Below are 27090 nucleotides of genomic sequence, written 5' to 3' on the forward strand. Positions count from 1 at the left end.
TGCATAAATCCAGCCCATAAATCGAGCCCTTTATCAGAGAAGAAGACTAGACATGGAAAGCTTACCAATTACATTACAGGGATTACAATTTATGCATAAATCCAGCCGGATGTCATCGCTTCACATTTATTTTCTATGTGGACTATTAACTTCCACTGGCAATCTAGAACAATCTTTGTCGTCATAGGAACAATGGGCCTGATTATTATTTTGATATCTCCCCTTAATCACGACCTATATGTTAACTGATTAAGACCTATATGTAAACTCATATGCTTGTCTAAGTTTTAGCTAGACTTACAAACATGACTCAAATATTTCATTTTGACTTTTTTGTTATAGTATAATGATGAAACTTGTTCTTGATCTTGTTGCTCCAAATTCTTTCTTTTTCTTCTTATTCCATATCATTAACACTTGATATTTCTCCTTGTTACAACTAAGATGATGTCAATTCATTTCAACTCCTTTTTCAACGGTTCACTTTCATTATTGATAGTTTTTAAGTATAGTTTAATTAGCATTATAATTGAATTATATTCTTCTTTTTGTGTTGGTTCTTTGTGGCTTCTACCAATATCTGGACACTGAGAAACATTCATGAGATTCACTACATCATCATAATTCGATTTATTTCCAGCTTTATCTCTATCTTCCTCTGCTACATCTTTATACATTGTTACATCTTGCTCATCCAATTGATTTGCAAGCATAGTTACTCTTCCACTTAATAAATCATGTACAAGTTTCTTCTCTTGCAGAATTTGTAACCTACCTTCACTTGAAAAGTTTTCATCATCATATAGTGGTTCATAAGTTGTTTCACATTCATCATTAAATATTGCATCATAGGGAGTTTCCTTACTATAACATGCTACTCTATATTCAACTACAAATAATCTTGATCTCAGTTATGATGCTTTCAACAAAATCACCAACTTCAAGTTTTTCACTCCCCTCCATACTCTACTTGATTACAAGAATATCCCAAAATATTTTTGCATTACATACTTCACCATATTCATTTGAAATGCTAAAAATAATGTTTCCATCCATTGTTGATATAATTAATATTAATCCCTTGGGGTTTTAGTATTAATCCCTCGGGTTTACTATTCCCTTAGGTTTATAATATCAATCATGGTCAACCATTTTCAATCATAACCAACCATGGTCAACCATTTTTGAATGTTGCATTGTGACGAGGATTGTCTGACAATCAAAATAAACCATGTTTATTTTTGTGTTGGTAGTATTTATATTTCGGTTTATCAATATTGGGTTTAGAATATTAGTCACTTAGGATAATATTATTTCCTTGGGTTCATAATCCCTTGGGGTTTTAGTATTAATCCCTTTAGCTTAATATTATTCCCTTGGGTTTAATATTATTCCCTTAGGTTCATAATCCATTGGAGTTTTAGTATTAACCCCTTGGGTTTATTATTCATTTGGGTTTATAATATCAATCCCTTGGGTTTATTATTATCTCATGTTTATTATATCAGTCGCTTGGGTTCATTATTTCATTGGGTTTATATTATTAGTCCCTTTTGTTTAATAATATTTCCTTAGGCTCATAATCCCTTGGGGTTTTAGTATTAATCCCTTGGGTTTATAATATCAATTGCTTGGGTTTATTATTCCTGACTCAAACATGGTTTATAATATTGTTGACCATGGTCCAACATGGAATTTTGATAGGAATTGTCTCAATATTTAAATCAATGATGGTCGATCATGTTTATTTTAATGTTTATAATATTTTTCTTAGGGTTTATATACGTTGGGTTTATAATATCAGTCCCTTGGATTTAATATTATTCCCTTGGGTTCATAATCACTTTGGGTCTTAGTATTAATCCCTTCGTTTTATTATTCCCTCGGGTTTCTCATATTAATCCCTTGGGTTTATTATTCCCTTAGGTTTATAATATCGATCATGGTAAACCATTGTCAATCATAGCCAACCATGCTTGAATGTCACATTGCGAAAAGGATTGTCTCACCATGAAAATAAATAATAATCCCTTGGGTTTATTGTTCCTTTGGGTTTACATTATCAATCCCTTGGGTTTATTATTCCCATGGTTTTATATTATTAGTCCCTTTTGTTTAATAGTATTCCCTTTGATTCATAATCCCTTGGGGTTTTAGTATTAATCCCTTGGGTTTATTATATCAATAACTTGGGTTTATTATTCCCTTGGGTTTATATTATTAGTCCCTTTTGTTTAATAGTATTCCCTTTGGCTCATAATCCCTTGGGGTTTTAGTATTAATCCTTTGGTTCATAATATCAATCGCTTGGGTTTATTATTCCTGAGTTAAACATGGTTTATTATGATGTCAACCATGGTCCAACATGGAATTGTGATAAGGATTGTCTCAATATGAACATTAGTGATGGTCAATCATATTTATTTCAATGTTTATAATAGTTGTCTTAGGGTTTATATATGTTGGGTTTATAATATTAGTCCCTTGGGTTTAATATTATTCCTTTGGGTTCATAATCCCCTAGGGTTTTAGTGAAAATCCTTTGGGTTTTTAGTATTAATCCCTTGGGTTTACTATTCCCTTAGGTTTATAATATCAATCATGGTCAACCATTGTCAATCATAGCCAACCATGGTCAACCATGTTAATCATAAGGTTTAATGTTATTCCCTTGGCTTTTTAATATTAATCGATCAGGTTTATTAATCAGATAAGTCTCTTTCTCGAACGTCACATTGTGACAAAGATTGTATCAATATGAAAATAAACAATTTTCAACCATCATCAACCATGGAAATTCATATCCATGGACCAACATCACAAGATTTGAGAAATATTGTCTCAATATGAAAATCAACCATGGTCAACCATTTTAAACCACATTTAACAATGGTTGTACATACGGTTTTATTAATGGTCTACCATGGTTCAACATTGGACACAGTGTCACCCCTACTTTATCCACAATATGCATGTAGACCTATGCATAAACCATTTTCCGAGGAATAGATATGACCTACTAGGTCAAAACTTCATTAATAGTAATGGTTAAGGCCCTTTCCATTCTTTTTCATGTGGAAACATATTAATAGACTAACCCAAAGTCTAAACCCTCATTATCGGGACTTTAATCACCCATTAACCTTCATTGCCTTTAATATCGGGACTCATATAACCCCTCTAAGCCATTATTAAATGGTTATTCTGCACCATATACAAAACCCTCTTTTAACTTTGGGTTACAATTGTGCTTAATCTTCAAACCATTCTATCGTGCTTCAATCTATTATAAACCCTTTATAATTGATAACACATAAAACCACATACATCATACCTTTTTCTGCCAATTCTTGGTCTTTGTACAATTCTCGAGAATCACCTTTATCGCAATCGCTCATCGCCAATTACCGTGGTCATACCACATACATATCTTTATCCCCCTCTGACTCTAATATGTGACTATCGGAGCATTTGAATAACACTTTTGCATAAAATCGCTTGACACAACACTTTATAGAAATATAATGGAAATACATTAAATTTCTGCTCCGAACAATATAAGCGGATCTCAAAATTTTTACATCTGCATTTATAAATATCATCAGGTCCACTCATTAGCCTTCACATTATCCTTTGTCGTTGATCTCCTCCCACAGATCTAACACTTTATATTGGTTTCAGGATCGCATCGCAATCCTTCAAAGGGAGGAAGTGATTATGACATGCGATATATGGCCAGACCCGAAACCTTATTGAATGTGACTTAGAACCCATCGGATCCATAAACACATGTTAGATCGGAAGTTTTAAAGTGTAGGAATCAAGAGATAGCCGATAGTGATAAGTGTTGATCGAAGATTGGGCGGATCGGCGATTGGAGATCAAAAGAGGAGTAGCGTAGCGAAAGGTTTATATGGAGGGCCGGACCCGACAATAAATATAAGTGAAGATGTATAAACTCTGAGTTCCGCTATATGGTTCATAGCGGAATTTTAGTGTACTTCCTTCTTTTCATATTAAAAGGTGGTTTAATTGTTTCGATAGTCGCATATCGAAACTGGAGGTGTGATAGAGCATATATGTGATAAGACCGTGGGTAACTGCGATGGCCGATTGTGATAAAGTTAATTATCGATAACTGTGCAAGGCTTATGAAAGGCATAAAATGTAAGTATTTTCATGTTTGGGGTTATTTCCTTTGTAAATGGTTTACGAAGGATTAAAGCACCAATAGAAGGGTTTTATGGTTTAGTCTAGTTATAACCCAAAGTTTAAAAGGGAGTTTTGTTTATTTATGCGGTTAAAGGGTTCTATAAAGGTTTTAGAAGGGTGTATGTGTCCCGATAGTAACGATAGGAAGGATTTAGGGAAAGGCTTTAATAAAAAGGTTAATGAAGGCTTTGGAGTTGATTTAACTCCCGATAGTGAAAGAATATGAAGGGTTAGACTATGTGCTAATAGATGAATGTTCCCACATGAGTTCTAACTAATGGGGGCCTTAACCATATAATGTATTGAGGATTTAACTCGACACAGAGTTAACAATTCCTGGGATGAATGTGATTATGCATTGCACATGATTACTATGGGTAGAGCAGGGGTAACTCGACATCATTATTCCCTTACATTTATAATATCGATCATGGTAAACCATTGTGAATCATAGCCAACCATGGTCAACCATGCTTGAATGTCACATTGTCACAAGGATTTTCTAACCATGAAAATAAATGATGTTTTTTTTAGTGTTTGTAATATTTATATTTGGGTTTACGAATGTTGGGTTTATAATGTTAGTCCCCTGGGTTTAATATTATTCCCTCGGGTTTATAATCCCTTGGGGTTTCAGTATTAATCCCTTGGGTTTATTATTCATTTGGGTTTATAATATCGATCCCTTGGGTTTATTATTACCTCATGTTTATAATATCAATCATGGTCAAGCATGGTTGAATGTCACATTGTCATAAGGATTGTCTCACTATGAATAGATTATGTTTATTTTAATCTTTCTAATATTTATATTTCGGTTTACAAATGTTGGGTTTATAATATTAGTCCCTTGGGCTTAATATTATTCCCTTGGGTTCATAATCCCTTGGGCTTAATATTATTCCCTTGAGTTCATAATCCCTTCGGGTTTTATTTTTAATCCCTTGGGTTTATTATTCATTTGGGTTTATAATGTAAATAAGTTGGGTTTACTATTCCCTTAGAGTTATAATATCAATCATGGTCAACCATTGTCAATCATAGCCAACCATGGTCAACCATGTTTGAACGTTGCATTGTGACAAAGATTGTCTCACCATCAAAATAAACCATGTTTATTTTAGTGTTAATATTATTTATATTGGAGTTTATCAATATTGGGTTTATAATATTAGTCCCATGGGTTTAATATTATTCCCTTCAGTTCATAATCCCTTGGTGTTTAGGATTAATACCTTAGTTTTATTATTCGTTTGGGTTTATAATATCAATCCGTTAGGTTTATTATTCCCTTAGGTTTATAATATCAATCATGGTGAGCCACAGTTGATTCTCACATTGTGACAAGGATATATATCAGGAGTTTATATAATTATTATGATATTAATATAATATCTATATAGTAAAATATGTAAATAATCTGGTTATTAATATTTATATAGTTATTAGTAATCCTAAACACTCATAATAATTAACCCTATGTATAAAAACCCTAAGATAAATATTAAAAATACTAAATCCTACGAATAATAATAATAATAATATTTTTTTTGTAAACTACGGTAGGACCTTTCGTTTTCTATTCGTATAAAATTAGGTGATACCAGATATAGCATTTTGGTGGTCTCAACCCGCCCAAATGGGAAACCAAATTTGTTGGCCACCTTAAGTTTTTATAAGCCATCCAATAACAAAAAATAATAAGTCTGCTAATCCATGCTAGATAAACTTCACAACAACAACTATTAAGCGGGTTCCAGACAGTCATTAAAACTATTAACAAGAAAAATAAATACTATCCTCAAGAAGCAAACATGGTAAGCCATTGTCTTAAACTAAAGGATTAATCTTCCACAATCTCAGGAGGTCCTTCTGCGTCCCTCGCTGCTGGAGCAATATTCTTCAGCTATTGCTAGATTTCGTCCAGCTTGCTATCCTGCATAACCATAGTGATTTGGAGATTCTTCATTTCTCTCTTCATATTAGGCATACCCTAGGCCAACTCAGCCATTTCCTCTGCTACCTGCTCCATTTCCTTGGCAAGTAAATGCTTCATCACCCAACAAAATGTAAGGCGTGCTTGTATAAGGTCAAGCGTCCCCTAGTGTTGCCCGGGTCAGGAATGAAGTTTTCCCATTCTTCCTTTTCAGGTTTCGAATCTCCTTCCATTACATTTGCCTCCAATTCTTGAATGATATTAAGAATGTCCTATTAGTTCCTTCTCTGTATGCCTTTTCCACCTCTAACACAGTATGTCTCATGGTTTTTTGACTGTGTCTCTGAGATGCTTGCGAGGAGGGCTTTGTTTCATTTCAGCCTATCTGGTTATGTCTGGCTCTGCCCCCATGCACCCTTCCACAACCTGGGCATGCCATTTTGTTCTTTACTGCCGGTTGTTTACCATGGCCAACAAAAGAGGTTAGATTCTCCGTAATTGCTTCTAATCCAGTCTGTTGTGCTTCCATCTCCCAAGTTTTACCCTCCCCATTCCATGTTCTTCCAATGGTTTGGTTATTCCCAAGCTTTCCTCTCCCTAGACATGGTTAGTGAGTGTTTTCGGTAGTCTTCTATGCCTCCTAGATAGCCTGTTTAACCTCCTCAAGCTACCCCTGTTCATTATATGTATGTAATCCCCGCATGCTTTTACCCTGGTCTTCATGGTTCCCAACCTTACTAGACTCTTCCTTAGCATCTCTCATCCTACCACCCTCTGTCCCCTTACTGCTTGTATCAAGAAAGAATTCCAACTCCCACTCGCTTCTCCCTCTCTCTGCTACTCCTAGCTTCCCCCCGTTTTCCTTAGTACAACTAAAGATTGAAAGAAATGCAGGGCTTGGTTTTGAGAATACATACCTGGTCCTTTGCAAAGTGTTAGAAAACACCAGTTCACACCGAGCTCCAGCTGTCTCCTTCCTTTGCTGCATAATAACCTTCATACTGCTCTTTTCCTCCCTTATTAACCTCCTCCCACCTACCCTGCATCTCATCATCCTTCCGCCGCCGTTTCCTCCTACCTCTTCCCTCACTTCCCTGTCACCTCTACACCTCTAGATTCTACCCTGCCTGCATGCTACCCCCGTGTCCTGTTGAATTATAAGGATGTGTGGTGGCAAGCCTTACCACCCTTTCCCCTTCCCAATATTTTCACATGTCTTCTCCAACTCTTTCACCCCGATCGGGGGCCATCTGTATCCATTATCTTGAGTTTGTGATCTCATTATTATCCTGGGTAATGATTGATTTGAGAGGCCCCCACCATTGTTCTTCCCAATGAATTGGCCATATACTATCTACCTTACCTCCTTGTTCATTGCAACCCTAGTTAGCAAGGAAATCCGCTACCTTATTACCATCCCTTCTAACATGGTTTATGATCTTGTACTCAATGCGTTTTATTATTTCTGCCAGGTCCTGAATTAGTCCTGCTGTCCTCCAACTTTGCGCTACTTTCTCCCAGTCCTTGCCATTATTCAGTTTTCTGAGCGTTTCTATCACTAGGTTCGAATCTCCTTCTATTTCCAAATTAGTGTATCCATTTCGGATTGCTATTCTAAGTCCTTGATAGACTGCCATTAATTCAGCTTCATTATTGCTCATTATACCACCCCGATCTACATAAACCCATCTTGTCTGCCCTTGATTATCCCTGAAGATGCCTCCGAACCCTGCTGGCCCTGGATTTCCTTTTGAGGCTCCGTCAAAGTTTAGTTTGATGAAGCCATCACGTGGGCATTTGAACTTGGCTGGGCTCTGATTATGAGTGCTCTGGTCTTTTTGCTTCTGGGGATACACCATGCCTTGTTCTAGATTTAGGCATGCTAGGATCCTTTCTTCTTCTGGAGTTGCTTTCCAATCTTCTTGATTCCAAGATTCCGCTAGGATAGTTTCCCTTATATGTTTTTGGGTTCCCTTCCAGATCGTCTCTGGAGATCTGTCTTTGTTTTGAAATATTCTCCGATTTCTTTCTTTCCATATTAGCCACATATTAAAACCCATCGCTAGACTCCAGGCTCTTCTAACCACCGGACTTGAAAATTGACCTCGCCCCCATTGTTTAATGGTTTGTTTAATGTTATGAGGGTCTCTGTTTGTCTTCCCGAATAGTTTCTTGATTTCTTCCCATTGCTGCTGAGCAACAGGGCATGTGTTCAGAAGGTGTTCTTGCATTTCTTGGTCCTGCTTGCATAGGCTGCATCTGGGAGGTCCATGGAATCCATGCTTCTGAATCTGATCCCAAGTCAAAATTCACCCTTTTCCTACTAACCATAAGAACATAGTTACTTTCAGCCACCAGTTACTCTGCCATATTTGTTTCCACATGGGTGCATTTTCATCTTGCTCCTGCTGAATAGTTAGATGGTAGGCTTCTTTAGTCGTGAAGGTTCCCTTCATGGATCTACCCCACCTTAGTATATCTGGACCTGTTCTAATGGTTATTCTTCTTGACTCCATTTCTCTTACATATAGTTCTCTTTGTTCAGTATCAATATGACTATCCCACTCTTCCGGTTTCTTCCAGGTTCTCCAGGTCTCCACTTGACTTTCTTCATTCCAGTATTCACTTACATAATTTAGCCCTTCAGCTTTAGCCTTCTGACATGTGTTTCGCAGGCCTTGCATCTCTATCATTCTCTCTCTTTGCTGCCAGGCTTCATCCCAGAATTTAGCTGAATTTCCATTCCGTATTTCCCAGAATGCATGTTTGAATATAATGTCTCTGTTTTGGCTAGCCAGGTCCCATATTGTGGAACCTCTTGGAGTTTCCTCAAGTCTAAGAATACCTTCAGTAGTTGTGGGCATATTGTATTTTTGAGTCCATATTTTTTTCCATAGATCACCTCCACCCCTCATCCATCTCCACCAAAGCTTCACCCCCATTACTTGGTTCAGTGTATAAGGATCTCTAAGACCCAGTCCTCCTTCTTCTTTATTTTTTATCAGTCCCTTCCAAGATATCAGAGCCCATTTCTTTTGTTTCTTTGGTCCTCCCCAAATGAATTTTTTGAATATTTCCATCATTTTTATACATACCCCTTTGGGAACTGCCATTGTCGAAAGAGGGTAGATGGGGATTGCTTGTAGAATCGATTTGAGAAGCACTATTCTTCCAGCTATATTAAGAGATCAGAAAGACCAATTAGCTAGTCTAATCTCGAGTTTCTCAATCGTTCGATTCCAATTCTCTATCTTCAAAGGATTTAAAGCTAGTTGATTACCCAAGTATTTTGTGGGTAATTCCCCAGAGAAGAAACCCAAAATTCTCATCGGGTGGGATTTAACCATGGCTAGTATGTTGAAGAGGAATGTACAGGATTTTTCCTTGTTAATTTTAGTTCCTGATGCTTGCATAAAGAGGTCAAGGATTCTTTTAACCCTTTTTATTTCTCTTAGGAAGATTGCACAAAAAAGCATAATATCATCTACAAATTGTTGATGAGTAATCGGTAAGCTACTTCCCCATAACCTTAGCCCTTTGATTTTTCTCTCTTTCAATTCTTTTTTGAGGTATCATCCTAGGCCTTCCACAACAATGATGAACAGGAATGGGGATAAAGGATCCCCCTGTCGCAGTCCTCTTGTGGCATTGAAGGTTGAAGTTGGCATTCCATTCAAGAGAATGGAAAAATTAGGAGTGGAAATCATATCATAGACCCATTTTACCCACCTATTGTAGAAGCCAAATGCCATTAATATTGTTCTAAGTAATCCTAGTTTAGATGATCATATGCCTTTGATAGATCTAGTTTGATCATCATTCCAGTTTCCTTTTTTTGTTTCAAAGAATGCACTACTTCCTGAGATACTACCAAGCCATCTAGGATTTGTCTCCCTTCACCAAACCCAGTCTATTCCAGGGAGATAATACTAAACAAAATTGGTTTCAGCCTCTTAGCCATCATGGTGGCTATAATATTATAGATTACATTACAAATATCAATGGGTCAAAAACGTTGGGTGGTTTCCGATTTAGCAGTTTTGGGAATAAGAGACCAAAGGGTTGAGTTAAGGCCAAGAAACACGTTCTGATTTCTTCACGATTCTTCTACCACCCCCAAGATGTCTTGCCACAAGAAGTGCTAGTCTACTTGGTAGAATTCCACTGTGAATCCATTTGGTCCTGGAGCTTTATTTTTCTTCATCCCTTTCATGATTTCTTGCACTTCTTCCAAGGTTGTTGCCCTCATGAGAGCTAGGTTCTGGTCCTTGGTAATCATCCTTGGGATTTCATTACATATGCTTCCTATAGCTCCTTCCCTATTCACTTGAGGTTCTATAAGGATGTACTTAAATTTACTAACTAGAGCCTATTCCATTTCCTCATGCTGGGCTAAGCAGTGACCCTCCTCATTTTCGATGGAGAAGATTCTATTTCTTTGTTGTTGTTGGATCATGGCTTGGTGGAAGAACTTCGTATTCCTTCCGCCTTCATGAAGCCATTATATTTGTGACTTTTGCTTCCATAGGATCTCCTCCTGTTTTCTTCGTTCATTGATTTGGATTATCACTATCCCTTCCTCTCTGGTTCTTTCCTCACTTTTGCCTTCTGATATGATTTCTTGCTGTAGTATTATCATTTTTCGTTCTAAGTGTTGCTGTTCTTTAAATATGTTCCCAAATTATTCTCATTTTTTGTTCTAAGTGTTGCTACTCTTTAAATATTTTCCCAAATTATTCTCTGTTCCATTTTGTAATTTTCCCTTTTAGTTCTTTTAATTTTAGTTGAAATGTCTGCATTATGCTTCTTCCTCTTTTTTGGCTTTGATTCCACCACTCTTCCACTTTTGAGATGAACTGCTGATCCCTAAGCCAAAAGACCTCAAACCTAAACAATCGCTTTTTTGGGCTAGATTTGATGTAAGTTTTTGGCCTGATCAGCGAATGGTTCAAACCCATTGCTAGGAGGATCATTGTTTCTATGAATATATCCCTGTTTATGATTTGTTCAGATATCAAAAATCTGTCCAATCTTGATGCAATTTGATTTTTTCCTCCTCTTCTATTATTCCATGTGTGGATCCCATTTATTGTAGGAATATCCACCAGTCTTTGTTCTGATATCATATTGCCAAAGGCTTCCATGTCTGGGTCTGTTCTTCTCAGGCCTCCTCATTTTTCCGTCAGGGTTGTAATCATGTTAAAGTCCCCTCCTGCAATCCATGGCAAATCTGGGTATAACCTTCGGATTGTTCCCATATTTTGAAGAAAGCTTCTGCGTTCGCCCATTAGATGCGGGCCATATACCCTTGTGAGGAGTATCCATTCTGATGAGCCTATAATTCTAAAAGTGCCTAAAAGAATTCGGGGCATGCTTACCCAATTTTCAAATTGGACTTCCTCTAGGTTCCACAGAATTGCCAGACCTCCTGCGCTACCCATGACATCCTTACCCATTAGTTCATAATGAGGATTAAATCTCCTTATTATATCTTTCAATTTCTGTGCAATAATCTTAATTTCTTGAATTATCATTATGCTGGGTATATCTTTTTTCAACCTATCTCTCAGATATCTCTGTTTCCCCTTACTATTAAGCCCTCTAATATTCTAAGTTGTAATTATCATTTTAATAATTTGGGAGGTTGTTGGAATACCTCTGAAAGAGGTATGACTCTTCCTGAATTCACCAGCATCTCCCCAACCATTTGGATGGTCTCACTCATTGGACGTCTACCTCATTTTCTTCCTCCTTTTCCAGCATTTCCCATTCCTGTACTTTGGTTTCCTTGTGCTCCTAGTTGTTCTGGTTGATTTTCCATGATTACCCCTACCTTCTCCTTATATTTTTGAAACATGTCTTTATATAATTGCTTTTGTTCTTCCAGTATAAATCTCTCATCTAGATGCCTCCATTCATGTAACAGTCTCCTCATTACTTGTTCCTCTTCACTTCCTTTGTCTTTTTGTGGATCTACCTCCATTTGAGTTTGGTCTTTTGGCGAGTCCATGCTATCTTCTTCCCCCTCCTGTTCCATATTTGTTTGCATTGTGTCCTGTTCTTTTGCCCCTTTTGAAAGTTCCACTGGTTCTTCATCATTGTCTTCCTTTTCCATTTCCATTTCCTCTTCCTGAAGGACCTTAAACTTGTTTTGATTTTCCAGTAGTACTGTTTTTACAGGTGGTTGCAGAGGGTTCGATCCTTTTAGAGATTTCCTTCTAGTGAGCACTTCTTTGAATCCTTCTTCGGTCTCTCTATTTGCCTCTGTTACCTTCTTCTCTTCCTCTCTCCTTTCTATTGATTCTTCAGCTGCATTTAAAGGGCATTGTTTAAAGAGATGGCCATATTCATGGCATCTTCTACAGTGAAATGGAATGTGCTCATAATCCACTGGTTGTTGCCATACCTCATCATGGTATTCTATCTCAATAAACTCCAGAAGCGGTTCTGTTATATTCATATATACACATATCCTGGCATAAGATGTGTATCTCCCTCTTTTAGTGGTCTCAACTACTTTGACAAATGTTCCAATTGTATTTCCTATTCCTTCTAGGATCTTCGGATCCCAGAACTCAATTGGGAGTCCAAATAGTCTGACCCAGATAGGTGCCACTAGCATTTTTTCTTTGTCTGGGTTATAGCAGTCCTCCCAGTGCCTCATGAATAAACCAGCATTATTCGGAAAGTAGGGTCCTCCCTCAAAAATCCTTTCCTTGTCTTCTAGGTTAGAGAAAATAACCGTAAAAAACCCTTTTCCCCTAGTTTTAAGTCTATGTGCCCCTTAGGTTTCCATCTTTGTTGTATCCATTTGACCAAATCCTTCTTAGACAACCATATCCCCACAAACTTACAAATTAGAGCATGATCCTTCATATCACTTTTGTATTCTTCAAGTTTTTTGTTAGGGATTACAAACCTTGGTTTTTTCGCTGCCCTCGGTAAACATCTGCCACCTAACCCTGCTTGCCAGCGTGCTCCCATGACTAAGAATGTCTCTGGAACTTTTTGTAGTGCTTCCTTGCACTCCATTTCTGCTTGACTCCCCTGCTGCTGCATTTTGTAGGAGGGGATCTCTCCCCTACCGACTTCAGCTACCATTTCTTTGTTAGTTCCGTCAGCTTTCTATCTCCTGCCCTTTGCACGTCTCTACAGTCTTTGACTCTCTGAGCGGATGCGAATGGAAGCAAGCTTCCCCTGCACCCTGTCTAAGGTTCAGGTATGCCTCAGGCGGTCGAATCCGAAACCCTAACCCTACTCACCTGCTATCATTGCTTCCTTCATCCCTCGATCCCCTTTCGCCTCAAGATCAATATTATTATTATTATTATTATTATTATTATGAATTTATATTATTATAATAATATTAATATAATAATCATAAATATATAATTATATAAGAATATAGTTGCTATTATTTGTATAGTTATTAATTATCATAAATAATAAATAATTGGTCGTTATTCTTCTTATTATAATAACATATCATAATAATATTGGTTATATTATTATGATAATATGATAATTATATTTACCCCGATCGGGGTGGGGAAAAAGACTCTGTGTGAAGAAATGATGGAGGCGAGTGCATGGAAGCACAAGCCACCTCCTAAGATAATCATACTCCGGTATGCAGAGCCAGCATGCAGGTGTGTTCGAGACCCGAGACGAGGAGGTGAAAGAATAATGAAAAAGGCAGGGGAAAAGGATGACAGTGTTCGGTCGGTGGAGCGCAGGATAGGTGTCGATAAATCAATAAGAGTTGGTGAAGAAAAAGTAACAGACAATCCGAGGTTGAGTAAGGTGGTGAAGGCAGAAAGTATTAGGCAAAGAAACCCTGGTAACCAGCTTAGAAGAGGGCAGAAGGCAATGGTGGGGAGAAGAACGAGGGCATGAGAAAACACTGAAGAGGAAGGAAGAAGGATGGGCCACAATAAGGATAGGCAGGGAGTTCAGAACGTAAGAGAGAATGATAAGCAGAGGGCCGAGGAGAGAGAAAGCCCCAAGGAGGCCAAAAAGCATCTGTTATCCAAAGGAATAGCGGTGAGGGTTAACAAGCCAGAGAAGGAGCAGTCAGAAGAGGAAGATATTTGAGGTGAGGAGGAAATGGAGGTTGGTAGGAAGGAGTTCACGAAGAAGGTGACTTTCAAGGTTGGCCAGGGCAGTCGAGGTACCATCTGACCTTTCAGAAGAGGCAAAGGCAAAAGACGCAAGGGTGGTGGGAGAGTTAGGCAAACAGATAGTCATGAAGTTGAGGCGTCATCAACAACAGGACAGAAAAGAGGTCGAAGAACATCAGAGCAAAGGGCTTAGGAAGCGAAAAGGGCGTATAAAGAAGGGACTAATGAGGAGATCAGAAGAATTATCTAGGAGTTGGAAAATAATGTATTGCAGGAGGCCTCAGACCCAGAAATGGAGGATTGGGACATTCTATTACAGAACCCAGGAAACACAAGGGGACGTTTATCCCTGTACAAACAAGCTCTGCATGTCTATTGGGTAATGAAACGTTTATTAGCAAAGGCCATGGAACAGGTTGTTGAGGAGATGACTGAAAAGGCTCAAGGAATCCAAATACTAAAAAGGGAGATGAAAAACCTCCAACTCACTCTTCTGATGCAGGATAGCAGGCTAGAGGAAATTCAAATTCTGTTGAAAAAGATAACTACCGTGCAGAGCGAGGTGAAGACCAAGCCGGATAACATGGTAGACTGAACCTTACAGTTCTGTTTTCAAATGATCCTTCTGTTAGGCTATGAGAATCAGTTTTTTGGAAATGTTTTTGAATTCTTAATGCTGATAGGAATCCAGAGTAGTTTGTTGATAGGGTACGCTATATGGTATAGACTCGGTGGTTAATATTCATATGTTTTTTTTATACCACATGGTGAATCGGTAACTGTCTAGCCTAATCTAGGAGAGACCCAGGATCAAACCTGAACGCTGCCACTATAACACCAAGAGCATAACCAATCACCTGCAAATCAGTTATACTAAGTTCCTATGATTTTGGCAAGAGCAGACTCAACGAGAAAGGGGAATCCGCCCCTCTAGCCGCCACCACAGCAGGCTGCTAAATGTACTCAATGAGATTTGAACTTTGGTCTGCCCGGGCATAGCCCAAGTGACTTACCGTCAAACCACACATCACTGTACGGTTAATATTCATATGTTATGGGTTGACATTTACAGACTTATAGGGACCAACATGTCTGGTTTCCCTCCGGGGCGGGTTGGGGTCACCAACTGACTGTCCATATTAATCTTGTTGAATATAATAGAGAAGATCCTACACTAGCTTACAAAAAAAAGATAATATGATAATTATATTTGTATATTATTATAAAAATATAATAAAAATATAATATTATAATCAAATATTATTATTATTATTATTATTTATAATTTTATATTATTTTAATAATACAATGATAATCTAATAATACTACGAGGTATTCTTATTATTAATTAATATATATTAAGAGTTTATACAATTATTTTAATATTAATATAATATTTATAGAATAATATATATAAATAATCTTGTTGTTAATATTTATATAGTTATTAGTAATACTAAATACCCATAATAATTATTATTGTAGTTAAAATAAACAGATATAAGTTTATCGAATCTAGGTATACTAATCACATTGGAAAATGTAATTTTATATATGCTTGATTTAAACCTATCTGTCTATATCAACCATACTGATAAATATGACTGCACTAGTTTAAAAAAAATTAAATAAAAAAAATGCATTTGAAGTAAAAACCACTGCAATGAAAATGATTATATGTCCTTTTTCCTCCCATTCTCATTTTGAATTATTATACAGTACTCACGAAAATAAAAGTAATCTCTTCATTCATTTTCATAGAGAAGTGAAAACCAAAATGCAAATTTCTATCTCTGGCTTCGGCTATCGCTATATCGAACTAGTATATTGATATTAACGAGCAGTCTATACAGTAGCATAAAAACTTTAAAAAGTATTCTCTTTCTCGCTTGCGCTCCACCGCCACAACGCATATACTATAATCTTCGATCAAGCTCGCGCTCTACTTCCACAATACCTTGTCCAATTACACCATGTAATGGAAGATCAACCCCCTATCACATTCTGAGTTATATATTTCTATACATACACAAACGAGGATTCGTGATTCTAAATATTCACCAGAGGGGCAATACATTTATGGGAGTGTCTGGAAACAACTGTCCAACATCGGAGCTAACGGAATTCAGTTACGTTATATTTGAAAGCATGGCCTAGAATTCTGTAGACCGGCAGCCTGGCAGGTCACATAGACAACCTGGCAGACGTGATATTTTAGCTTCTTGGCCCCCAGGTCTTTCCAAAAGGGTAGCACGGCGTTGGAGTTGGGATTCTTCTCCAGAAAGGACGCCGTCTCAACGCTATCCCAAACGCCTAACCCTATAATCTTCGTCCCGTCCATGGAGTCATAGAAGGAGTATGATAATATGCCCTTCAGTCGAGTACTATGAGTTGAGTACGGCCAGGCAACAGTATGAAAGCAAGTCATGTTTATTCCAGCTCGAGATATGCATTCTGCGCAGGCTAACGATATCGCTCAGCGATAACTGGGCACAGGGAACGCCTCTGCGGAGCTCCTGTGAACTCTGCCGGAACCAACCCGAGTCTACTATTTTCACGGCGCAATCCATACCCTTTGTGAACGCCGCTGCCTGATCACGCAACAAAATCGATGGCCACGGCAATTTATTAGCTGTGCTGGATCTGCGTTTCCGATCACATGATTATTATACAGAGGGAAGGAGAAGTAACCCACCTCCGGCAGATTTAACGTCGCTCTATTAACGGCATCTGATTCCCCAATCGACAATGCGAAGACTGCGACTTGCAATTGCAGAGATGTTGGCGAGATAAGAGAAATAAAAAAATGTAGAAATGAGATTGCGATTAGATATGATGCATACATACCCATGAATGTTGTAGGCTTTTAAGAATGGCCACTTTGATATTACTTTTCTTCTCAAGCAGAGCAGCTACTCTGGCCATGTGGGCACTTGCATCATGAATGTCGCAGCTACCCTGAGGCTTATAGACGCCGAATGAAACCCACCCTAAGCCTTGGCTTTGCTGTGGCTGATTTGAGGAGGAGGAGATTCTTTCGTTCGGTATTTTCGGCTCCATAGATGACGGGAGGAAGCACGCTAGATAAAACGGGCGATATCGCTCGTCCAGACTCGATAAGGTAATGAGCAGAGGTTTTAATTTTTTATATTTTATTTTTAATATTGATAAATACAATTTTTTATAATATAAATTAAAATGTAATTAGAATATTTTAGTTTGATTTGTTTAGTACATAATTTGTTTCCCTATTTGTATGAGTTCACATTTAAAATTTTAATTAATATTTAAAATTATAATTAATATTTAGAAAACACAAATTCTTTAAATATTCTAGTTTTAATTAAAAAAATACAAATATTTTTAATATTTATTTAATTATTACAAATATCTATTTTATTATATAAAAAAATTAAATTATTTTAAAATGATTTTAACTAATAAATAAGTCACATGTAAAATTTTATTTCAAAAATTTATTTAAATAAAAATATTTATAATACTTATTTTATAGTTTTTAATATAAATTAACTTATGATGCATATATGTTTGGGCTTAAACACTAAAATCTAATATATCAACTTTTCAGCGTGTTGCTAAGCTTAATTAATTATATTAATGATTTTCACTGTACTTTTGGAATTAGTAATATAACTAAAAGCCCCTAATGGGGTGTCCATGTGTTGGTACAAATGGCATGTCATTGGCTATCCAGGCCTACCGCCCCTCTATGCACATATTAATGTCGCGATGCTAACAAGACTCGATACTTAGTCCTCTGGTGTGACACTCCTCCTCAAGCACTCTGAGGATAAATGTGAACCCTCATACATGGTTTGGCTCAATTCAATAGTTTGGGCAATGAGTTTGGGTGCTACGGAGTTTGATAGTGGTCGGGTCTGTGTTTATCACGCCTCACTGCAGCTTTGGCCTTGGGTGAGAAAGGAAGACGACACTTGTAGTAGCTTGAAGTGAATTGACACCAGTCTCCTGGTCTGTCTTTAGGACCCTGGTAGGTAGACAATCGCAGTTCGATTTTGCTCCATCGCTTCTGGTCGAAATGAGCCCTTTTTATCACTCTGCCAACTCCTAGATCCTCTCCCACTCGAGCGGACCACCGCACATCTTTGAAAGTGTGTGGGTTTTTATTTGGAATTTGGTAATTTATGCTTTGAGGTTAGGCCTCACCTTTGTTCCAAAGGAATTTACAGTCTCTTAGACATCATTTGTGGGTGGGGGTTCTTTTCATGTGTGGCTTTGGGGTGGTGTCTCAGAAGTATTTTGCTCCAACACCTACGCTCGATAAACGGGAGCCCCTATTTCCTTCTCGGTAGTAGTATAGGGATAGTGGCTCATCGCTGCTTGGGTTTGTTGTTCTGTGGGTCTCGAGTATATTACTTCCTTTGATGGTATTCGACAAATTTCTTTGTATGCTCCCCCTATTGTGAGTCACCACCATCCATGCACACAAAATGCCATGCCAGCGAGGCCGCCCTCGTTGTGGACAGGAACATCAAGCCCAGGCAGGTTGTCTTGTACGTGGCCATCATTCATCCTCCACTACCTCTTCCAGACAGGAAACAAAGGATGATGAGGCTCCTTGTCCAGCTAATTTGCCAGGCCGCCTAGTAGCTCCTACGTCTATGGAATCGATTGCTGAGAAGCTGTGACACATACAATTTGACATCGACATTCTCCGGGACCACACATACAAAGACCATGATGAAATTGTTGCCTATCTCACTAGCATTCAATACAACCAAAATAACATTATGGAGTAGTTGGACAACCTCTGGCACAACCAACGTCGCACAAACGACCATCTCTGTAGCTTAGAGGCACAGGTGGAACATATTGATTTCCACATTCATGATCGTGTTGGATACTTTCCATCTCCCCTTGTAATGCTCCCCCAGCCCCCTCCTTGATATGCTGCCATTAGTTTAGATTTCTTTTTGTGTCTCTCATAGTATGCTAAGGCCTCAAAGCCATCTGAAACTAATGTATGTAAATAGTGTATCTTGGTGTTCTACAACTCTTAATATCAAAATGTCTAGTTGAAATGAGAAAACGGGGGATGTTGAAAACATTTTTGTATGCTATGCTATTTTAAACATCTAATAAAAAACTTTTTGAACGACAAAAAAAACATATAACCAAAAAATTATTTCAATTGTATGTATATATATATAATTTTAATAAAAATTAATAGAAGCCAAAACTTAATAAACTAACATTAAAAATTAGTAGTCACTTGAGCTCTCTCTCTTCTTTTATAGCAATTTAGCACTCAAACTTTTTCCTTAGCTATTTCACGACAATTTAATCCTTAGGAAGAAATATGGTGTAATCATTTGAGCATTAAAATATCATCTCCTAAGGAATCCCTCATTAAGAAAGTTGGTTTTGGTGGGAAGGCAATGTATAAATTTAGAGTTTAGAAATGATTTGTCTTTTGATAGTTCTTCTAAAAGTAACCCAATGGTGGTAGATGGGGGCAGGAAAGCGAGGGCTCGAGCGGCAGGGGGGGCAGGTGTTTTTTTCCCGTGTAGAAAAAATGGATCTTTATATTTCTTGGAGTGTGTGATGGGAATCCAATGACTAAGATGAAGCATATGGTCTCTTTCAATGGCTTTATCTATCATGGGGAAAATGGATTACAAGGGGAACAATTATCAGGATTCAAATATTATTATAGGCCAAATTTGGAAAGGTATTATCCCTAGGAACTAGTGAGTTAGTTCATTTTTTCTTCAAATAGTTCACTTCTTACCCAATTTCCATAGTTTAATTGCTACCATATTTTGGTACATAATAATCTCATGGAGAATCAAATGTAAGATATGGAAATTAGTATGGAGGGGGAATAATTCTTATCAATGATAAGATAATCTATCACCCTATACACTGAATAGGCATAGATTAAGAAAAGGGTGTTTCATATGACAATTAGCAAAAAGGTATGATGATATGGAGATTAGTTATTTTTTATGGAAGTTGCAACCTCTACTGTCGACATTCCTCCTCATGTAGTGGGGCAGAGGACAACCAATTTATATACTCATTACATTGAAGTGCATGTTTTGCAGATGAGAATATGCAGTTTGTAGAGGATGAGATGCAATGGATATTAATGTGAAAATGAACGAACATGGGTGGGAGTACAAAGTTTCTTTATGAAACCTTAGGAACAGTATCTTACTTGACCTTTGGAAGAAACTAGTTGATATGAAGCTATGGGAATCCAAGCTCTTGGTGCTCAAGGTATCATTAAATTGTCATGAGAAATGTTTGGAATGTGATTATTTAAGAGAAGAAAGGAGAAATGGGTGGATAAATCCTCAATTCCCCTCATGGGAATGTATAGGTTCGATAACTCCCTATCACTCGTTACCTGACATGATTGGATTAATTAATGGCTATATTTTGGTTCTTGGTGGCATGAAAATTAATGAAAATTTACATTCCCTCAGTTAGATTATGGAAATTGTTTCCTTGAGGCCATTAGGTTGGTTTTCTTGGTCCTAATTTGGGACATAGAGCCTCAATGTTTCCTCGATATCCTCTTTGTTCTATTTATTCCCAAATTACAATTTTGTATTGAATTAGTCCTCCCTAAATACTTTTCTAAATTATAGGCCACTCCTCTCTAGTTACACATCTTTATTATAGGATCCATGCTCTCTAAATGTTAATTTGTGTCTCCTTTCTTTGGATAATAGATAATATCTCCTATGATTAGTATTTAGTATTTAAGTTGGTTTGTTTATATGTGTAGTGTCCGACCCAACTAGGTTTCCATTTCGTCAATCAATATTGGATTCTCACTTTATAATTATGGGGAGTCTTGATAGTTTACTTGATCACATTGAAGTTGGTATATGGCCTCAAAGGGAAGGAAGGTTAGATACCTAATATTAAGTCTTCTCTAAGAGGCTATATTTCCCCTATTTTTGTCATAACTTAGAAGCATTCAATGAAGGTCCCCCATCTAGACTGGGTTGAGGACATTGATCAATTATAGGACCTGTGTTGTCTACAAATCCATCATAGGCAGACAATATCCACTATCACTATCTCTATGGAGCTTCTTGTGGATCATAGAGTTAAATTGTAAATAATGGAAGGCTAACTTGTTTCCTCTATCAATGTCAATGATCTACAATTATATATCAGATAACTCCATCAACGAAAAACTTAAATTATAACACTATTTTCCTTCCACACATAAATGTATCTATGTCTCCTTTGGAGGACACATTTGGGAAAATAGGAATACTCTCCCTCTCTCACTAATAGTCCATTTGCATTAGATTTTTTTATTATATATTTTCAATGTTTTCTCGAGGATCTATGTAACTAGGAGAAATATATTTGCAATCATCGTTGTTAGAGAAATCTTGTGGTTAGAAAACACTAGTTTTTGTATGCAAATAGGCCTTACTTCTCTATAGCTCTTACTAATAGTAGCTACCAATTTTGGACTCTTTCATGTATGGTTCTTTTCCCAATTACAAATTTTTATTTAAAAAAAAAATATTTTTTTGTTTAAAAAGAATTTTATAAAATTAAAAAATCTAATAAAATTAACTTCCATAGTATAAAATTTAGATTTTAGTGTTTTTCGCGACTAACTATCCAATAGAATATCTATAACAATTTATAGATTAAAAACAATCTAAGATCAAGACATAAATAGTCATTGGACTATTTTGGATAGTTTATAAATGACTAAGAAGCCAAGATCAAGATATAAATAATCATTAGAGATTTACCACTGTTAACAAATAAATAGTAGGTAAAATTTCACCAATTTATACCATACTACTAATTGACCGTATATCTTCAAAAACGACTCCTTGTCCATAGTCTCAATAAATAACGTGACGGATATTTATGGTGTTCAGTATTATTAAAATTATGTGTCTCGCCAATAAAATTTATATTAGAAAATTTGGAAGGCATGTTATTTTATAGACTTATTTTTTATAAGCACAAAGAACTCCTTTCTTTCGTTTATTTTAAAGAAGTGAAATGTTTAGTTTATCTGTTATTGAATTTGCTACAATTCAACACGAAAAGTTGGATAATCTCATTTTATCATAGAGCTTCTGATATCTCTCATGGTCATTTCAAAGTTGAAGCATAGTTCATATAGGCAGAGAACATTCCTATTTGAAGGGACTTCAATCGGTAAACATCGAATGAAAAAGTGTTGCTTGAGAAATCAATTAAGTCATAGTTTTCAACGTTGTTCAAGGAATGTATCGGTCGACCTTCAAATAATCTTCAAACAATAGATGATTTTTTTTGGATTTTTACAGTGCCAGCTAATTGACCAAAAATACTGAAGTACAAGTCCTGAAATTATCGGAATCGCTATAAATTAATCCAACGCAATAATAATTTTGCAGCATCCATTAATAACTTTAGAAATCGAGCACTTTATCAGAGAAGAAGACTAGACATGGAAATTTTACAATTTACATTGCAATGATTAAAATTTATGCATCAATCCAATCCAAGAATCTAGAGGGATTTCATAGATCCTCATTTATTTTCTGTCTAAATTTACCAGAAATCTAGAACAATTATTGTCGTCATGGGAAAAATGGGCATATCATCATTCTAACACCTCTCACTAATCACAACCTAGATGTTAAATAATTAATACTTATATGTTAACTCTCATGCTTGTCTAAGTTTCATCTAGGTTGACAAACATGACTCAAATATATCATTTTGATTTTCTTTGTTATAGTGTAATGATGAAATTTGTTCTTGAGCTTGTTGCTCCAAAATTCTTTCTTTTGCTTCTTACTCCATATCATAACACTGGATACTTCTCCTTGTTACAACTAAGATGATGCCAATTCATTTCAACCAATGTCATATGGCTCGGGTTCGAGTTCGGGATTGACAATGATTAGGTTCGGTTTGAGTTCGAATGCTTTGATGAGGTTGTCATTAGGTTCATCTATATATATATATATATATATATATATATATATTAATTTAAAATGAATTACACTATAAAATAGTAAGAAATCAACATCAGTAAACATTGAAAATGATATCACAGACATGGGAACTGCAAGGATAAATTACAAGCTTGAGTTACGACAGGAAGTTATGATTTTTGATCTATGGACTTGGTCAATGGCTATGAGGTTCGATGAGGTTCGTCGAACCTCAATTTTTTTTTAAGTTTCACCAAAATTCGAACCTCAAGGTTAAAGTTCGACGAACCTTGTGACATAGATTTCACCTCCTTTTTCAGTAGTTCACTTTCATTATTGATAGTTTTTAAGTATAGTTTAATTGACATTTTAATTGAATTATATTCTTCTTTTTGTGTTGCTTCTTCCTGGCTTCTACTAATATCTGGACATTGAGAAACATTCATGAGATTCACTACATCATCATAATTTGAGTTCTTTATAACTTTATCTCTATCTTCCTCTGCCACTTCTTTATACTTAGTTTCATCTTGCTCACCAAATTGATTTGCAATCAGAGTTAGTCTTCCACCTAATAAATCATGTACAAGTTTATTCTCCTACAGAATTTGTAACCAGCTTTAACCTGAAAAATTTTCATCATTATATCATGGATCATAATTTGTTTCATATTCATCATTAAATATTGAATCACAAGGAGTTTCCTTACTATCACACATAGCTACCAAATACACCCGTATCAGAGAAATAAATATGGAAATTTGGCAATTCGATTTGAACATCGAATAATTCGATGAAAATTCGATTCGGTTCATGGTAACTTCCTTTGGATAACAGAAAATTCACTGTTTATGGTTTATTATAATTTATTGCACGGATTTGTTAATTTGTCTCTCAGATAATAGTAAGTTCAGTGATTTTTGTTAATTTGCGTTTTTGAGAATAGTAAAGTAGTAGTCTTTAAGCATAAAATAGATAGGTGCCTTATTGCAGTAGGAAATAGAAAGGCCACGGGATTGTAGGTAGGAAATGGAAACAAATTTTGAGTGAGCAAATTTCCTATTTTTAATTTGAGTATTGCTTCAAAGGGTTCAGATAATAAAGAAAGAAGCAAAATCTTGAAGAGTAAATTTTATAATAATTAATTGATTTTTTAAATATAATATATTTATATTAAGAGAAATCTTATAAACATATTTTTGAATGTTTAATTTTTAAATATGTATTAATTATAAAAGATTTTAGATAAAATTTGAAATTAAAGAAAAGTAGTTCTGAGTTTAGAATATTTAATTTTTAAATAAATATTAATCATAAAATATTTTTAAATAAGATTTGAAAGTAAGAGGGAAGTTTTGAATTTTGAAAAGAAGAGAGATCTTGGAGCTAAGACAAATGTGGTTATAGTTTTAGTAAGTAAACTCTAATTTTAAAATTGTCTATATTGATTAAAATTATTAAAAATTATTTAAATTTCAAAATGAATGGGGAAAAATTGAACACATTGTTGTTACAAGAAAAAGAGTATATATATTTAAATGTTTAGATATATACTATTGAATTTTTTCCGAATTGAAATTTTTCTAGTCGAATTTTTATCGTATCGTATCGAATTCGAATCTGAATTCCATTTCCTACCTTCCAATCCCTACTCACAAATTCGATGGTCTAGATGTGAACTACATAGGCCAATGATGACGATTTGATTCTCTCTCGTACTTCACCTTCTACTACTACCTTGCTTGATTTGACTCCACCATATCTCATATTTCCCTCTTGGTTTTGCTTCACATTATATTCATGTACTCTGTTCTCTCTCATGACAGACATCATCTCACCCTCTCAGAGTCTTCATTGTAACTTCAACCTTGGATTTTTTACTTAGTTAATAGACCTTTATCTATCTCTCTGTTTATAGGTTTAAGAGATTTTCACCAACACTCAACTCTTCTAAGTCACATGCACCATACCTAGACAGGGAAAATTTTAAGGATGGAAAGTTATTTTAAAGTTTAGAAATCTTGGCGAATTTCACTAGTACTTAATATGCAATTTGTAAAATGATTAGCAATGCTTTTGTAAAAGTATTAAAATTTCTAATAATTTTATATATTCTATATATAAAATTTTGGCAATTTATAAGGTAAACAAACTTTATACTATAAATTTGGGTGAATAATTTTTTGAAAAAATGGAAATTAATGAATTTTCTTTGGAAAAAGCATAGAAAATTTGCCCACTTGCGAATATTAGCCCCTAAAATTTTTCATAACATAGACTTGATCATGCTACTAGATCACTTCACATCGGGTTGACCACATAACGCAACACCTACAACCAACATGGCTGTCCTTTTCACACTAGACTAGTTGACTACATGCTTTTCTAAATAAATCAGTAATTGTAGGGGTCACTTCAACGAAAATTTTTGAAATAGTCTTCCATGACTATACATGCAGTCGGTTCAAAAATGCCTCTATAATATCGTCAACGAAACATCTAAACGATTCCTACTCACCACTAAGTCATTAATTCATGAAGATGCTAGCACAAGTCTGCAATATAGGTCATGGGTTCCACTAGTCTTAGAGTCAACACCACAGTTGTGACCAAAAATAGATCTTATAGCAGCTACACTAGGATCTTTACCGATCGAGCAATTCACCATCTTGGCTAGATCACATGCAGACATTGGTCTTATTTCAACACCAGAAATAAATCAACACACTTATAGTGATGTTACTGAACTTGATATTCAAGAAACAAAATGCTCTATTAAGAAAATAAAACAACTCCATAACAAATGGCTCAGAAGATATGAGTTTCTAGAAGTCAAAGTGGAGAACACAGCGGGAGGCATTCTCACGCTTTGGAACCGCCAAAAAGTCAGCATTATAGATGGAGAGGCAACGAGAAATTACTTATCAACCATCATTCAACCATTTGGAATGTCTGAAACCTTCCTGGTTATGAATGTCTATGGTCCTCAAAGAATTGATGAGAAGCTCAGATTCCTGAACTCTCTGGTAGATCTCAGAAGCAGACATGAAGAAATCCCTTGGGTCATTGGAGGAGACTTTAACATGATTAAATCTCTTTCCGAAAAAAAAGGGGGCACCAGAATCCTTAGTAGAGATTCAATTGGATTCCACTCTTTCACAGAACACATGAAAATGGTTGATACTGAAATGCAGAACGGTCTTTTTACTTGGAACAATAAAAGAGGAGGCAATGCTCAGGTTGCCTCCAAGTTAGACAGATTTGTGATCTCTGAATAGCTAATACTTACTAATACAGAAATATCCACTACTATTCTCCCATATGGAGGCTCTAACCACTTGCCGATTCAATTAGAAATCAAGGGAATTGATGCTCCCAGAAACAGACCCTTCAGATTTGAGAATATCTGGCTCTCCCACCCAGATTTCATCAGCAACATTGAAAAATGGTGGATGGAAGATCTTCAGGTTCAGGGCTCCAAAATGTTCCTCCTTCATAAAAGACTTCAATACATAAAAATCAAACTCAAGGAATGGAACAAGAAGGATTTTGGTAACATTTTTGTGAACAAAAAATCAGTTGAGATCAAATTGCAGGAATTAAACCAAGCAATGATCACAGATGGTTTTGACAAAACAAAAAATGAGCAAGCTGAAAAACTCAATCTGGATTGGGAGAATTTATGCAATTAGGAGGAAATATTTTGGAGACAAAATTCAAGAATCCAATGGCTCAAAGAAGGGGAACGAAAGAATAAATTTTTCCACCATTCCACCTTAGCCAATAGAACACATAATAGAATCTCTTCAATTTCGAATGAAGATGGGGAGCTTCAGACCTTTCACAAGAATATTGAAAAGGT

At 36.1% G+C, this 27090-nt stretch overlaps 1 protein-coding gene across 1 annotated transcript; it reads right to left on the reverse strand.

The window, feature by feature from the left end:
- Positions 1–16652: 16652 nt before the first annotated feature.
- Positions 16653–17328, reverse strand: LOC149139644 (uncharacterized). Its single transcript, XM_089450784.1, has 3 exons — positions 17112–17328; positions 16964–17031; positions 16653–16859 (listed from the first exon to the last, which is right to left on the reverse strand). The coding sequence occupies exons 1-3, from the start codon at positions 17326–17328 to the stop codon at positions 16653–16655; spliced, it is 492 nt and encodes a 163-aa protein (XP_089306910.1).
- Between the last annotated feature and the right edge of the window lie 9762 nt (positions 17329–27090).

Source organism: Pinus tabuliformis, chromosome X, assembly GCF_031772625.1.
Source record: "Pinus tabuliformis cultivar Carrire ecotype Pingquan chromosome X, CPIR1, whole genome shotgun sequence".
NCBI classification, from domain to species: Eukaryota; Viridiplantae; Streptophyta; class Pinopsida; order Pinales; family Pinaceae; genus Pinus; species Pinus tabuliformis.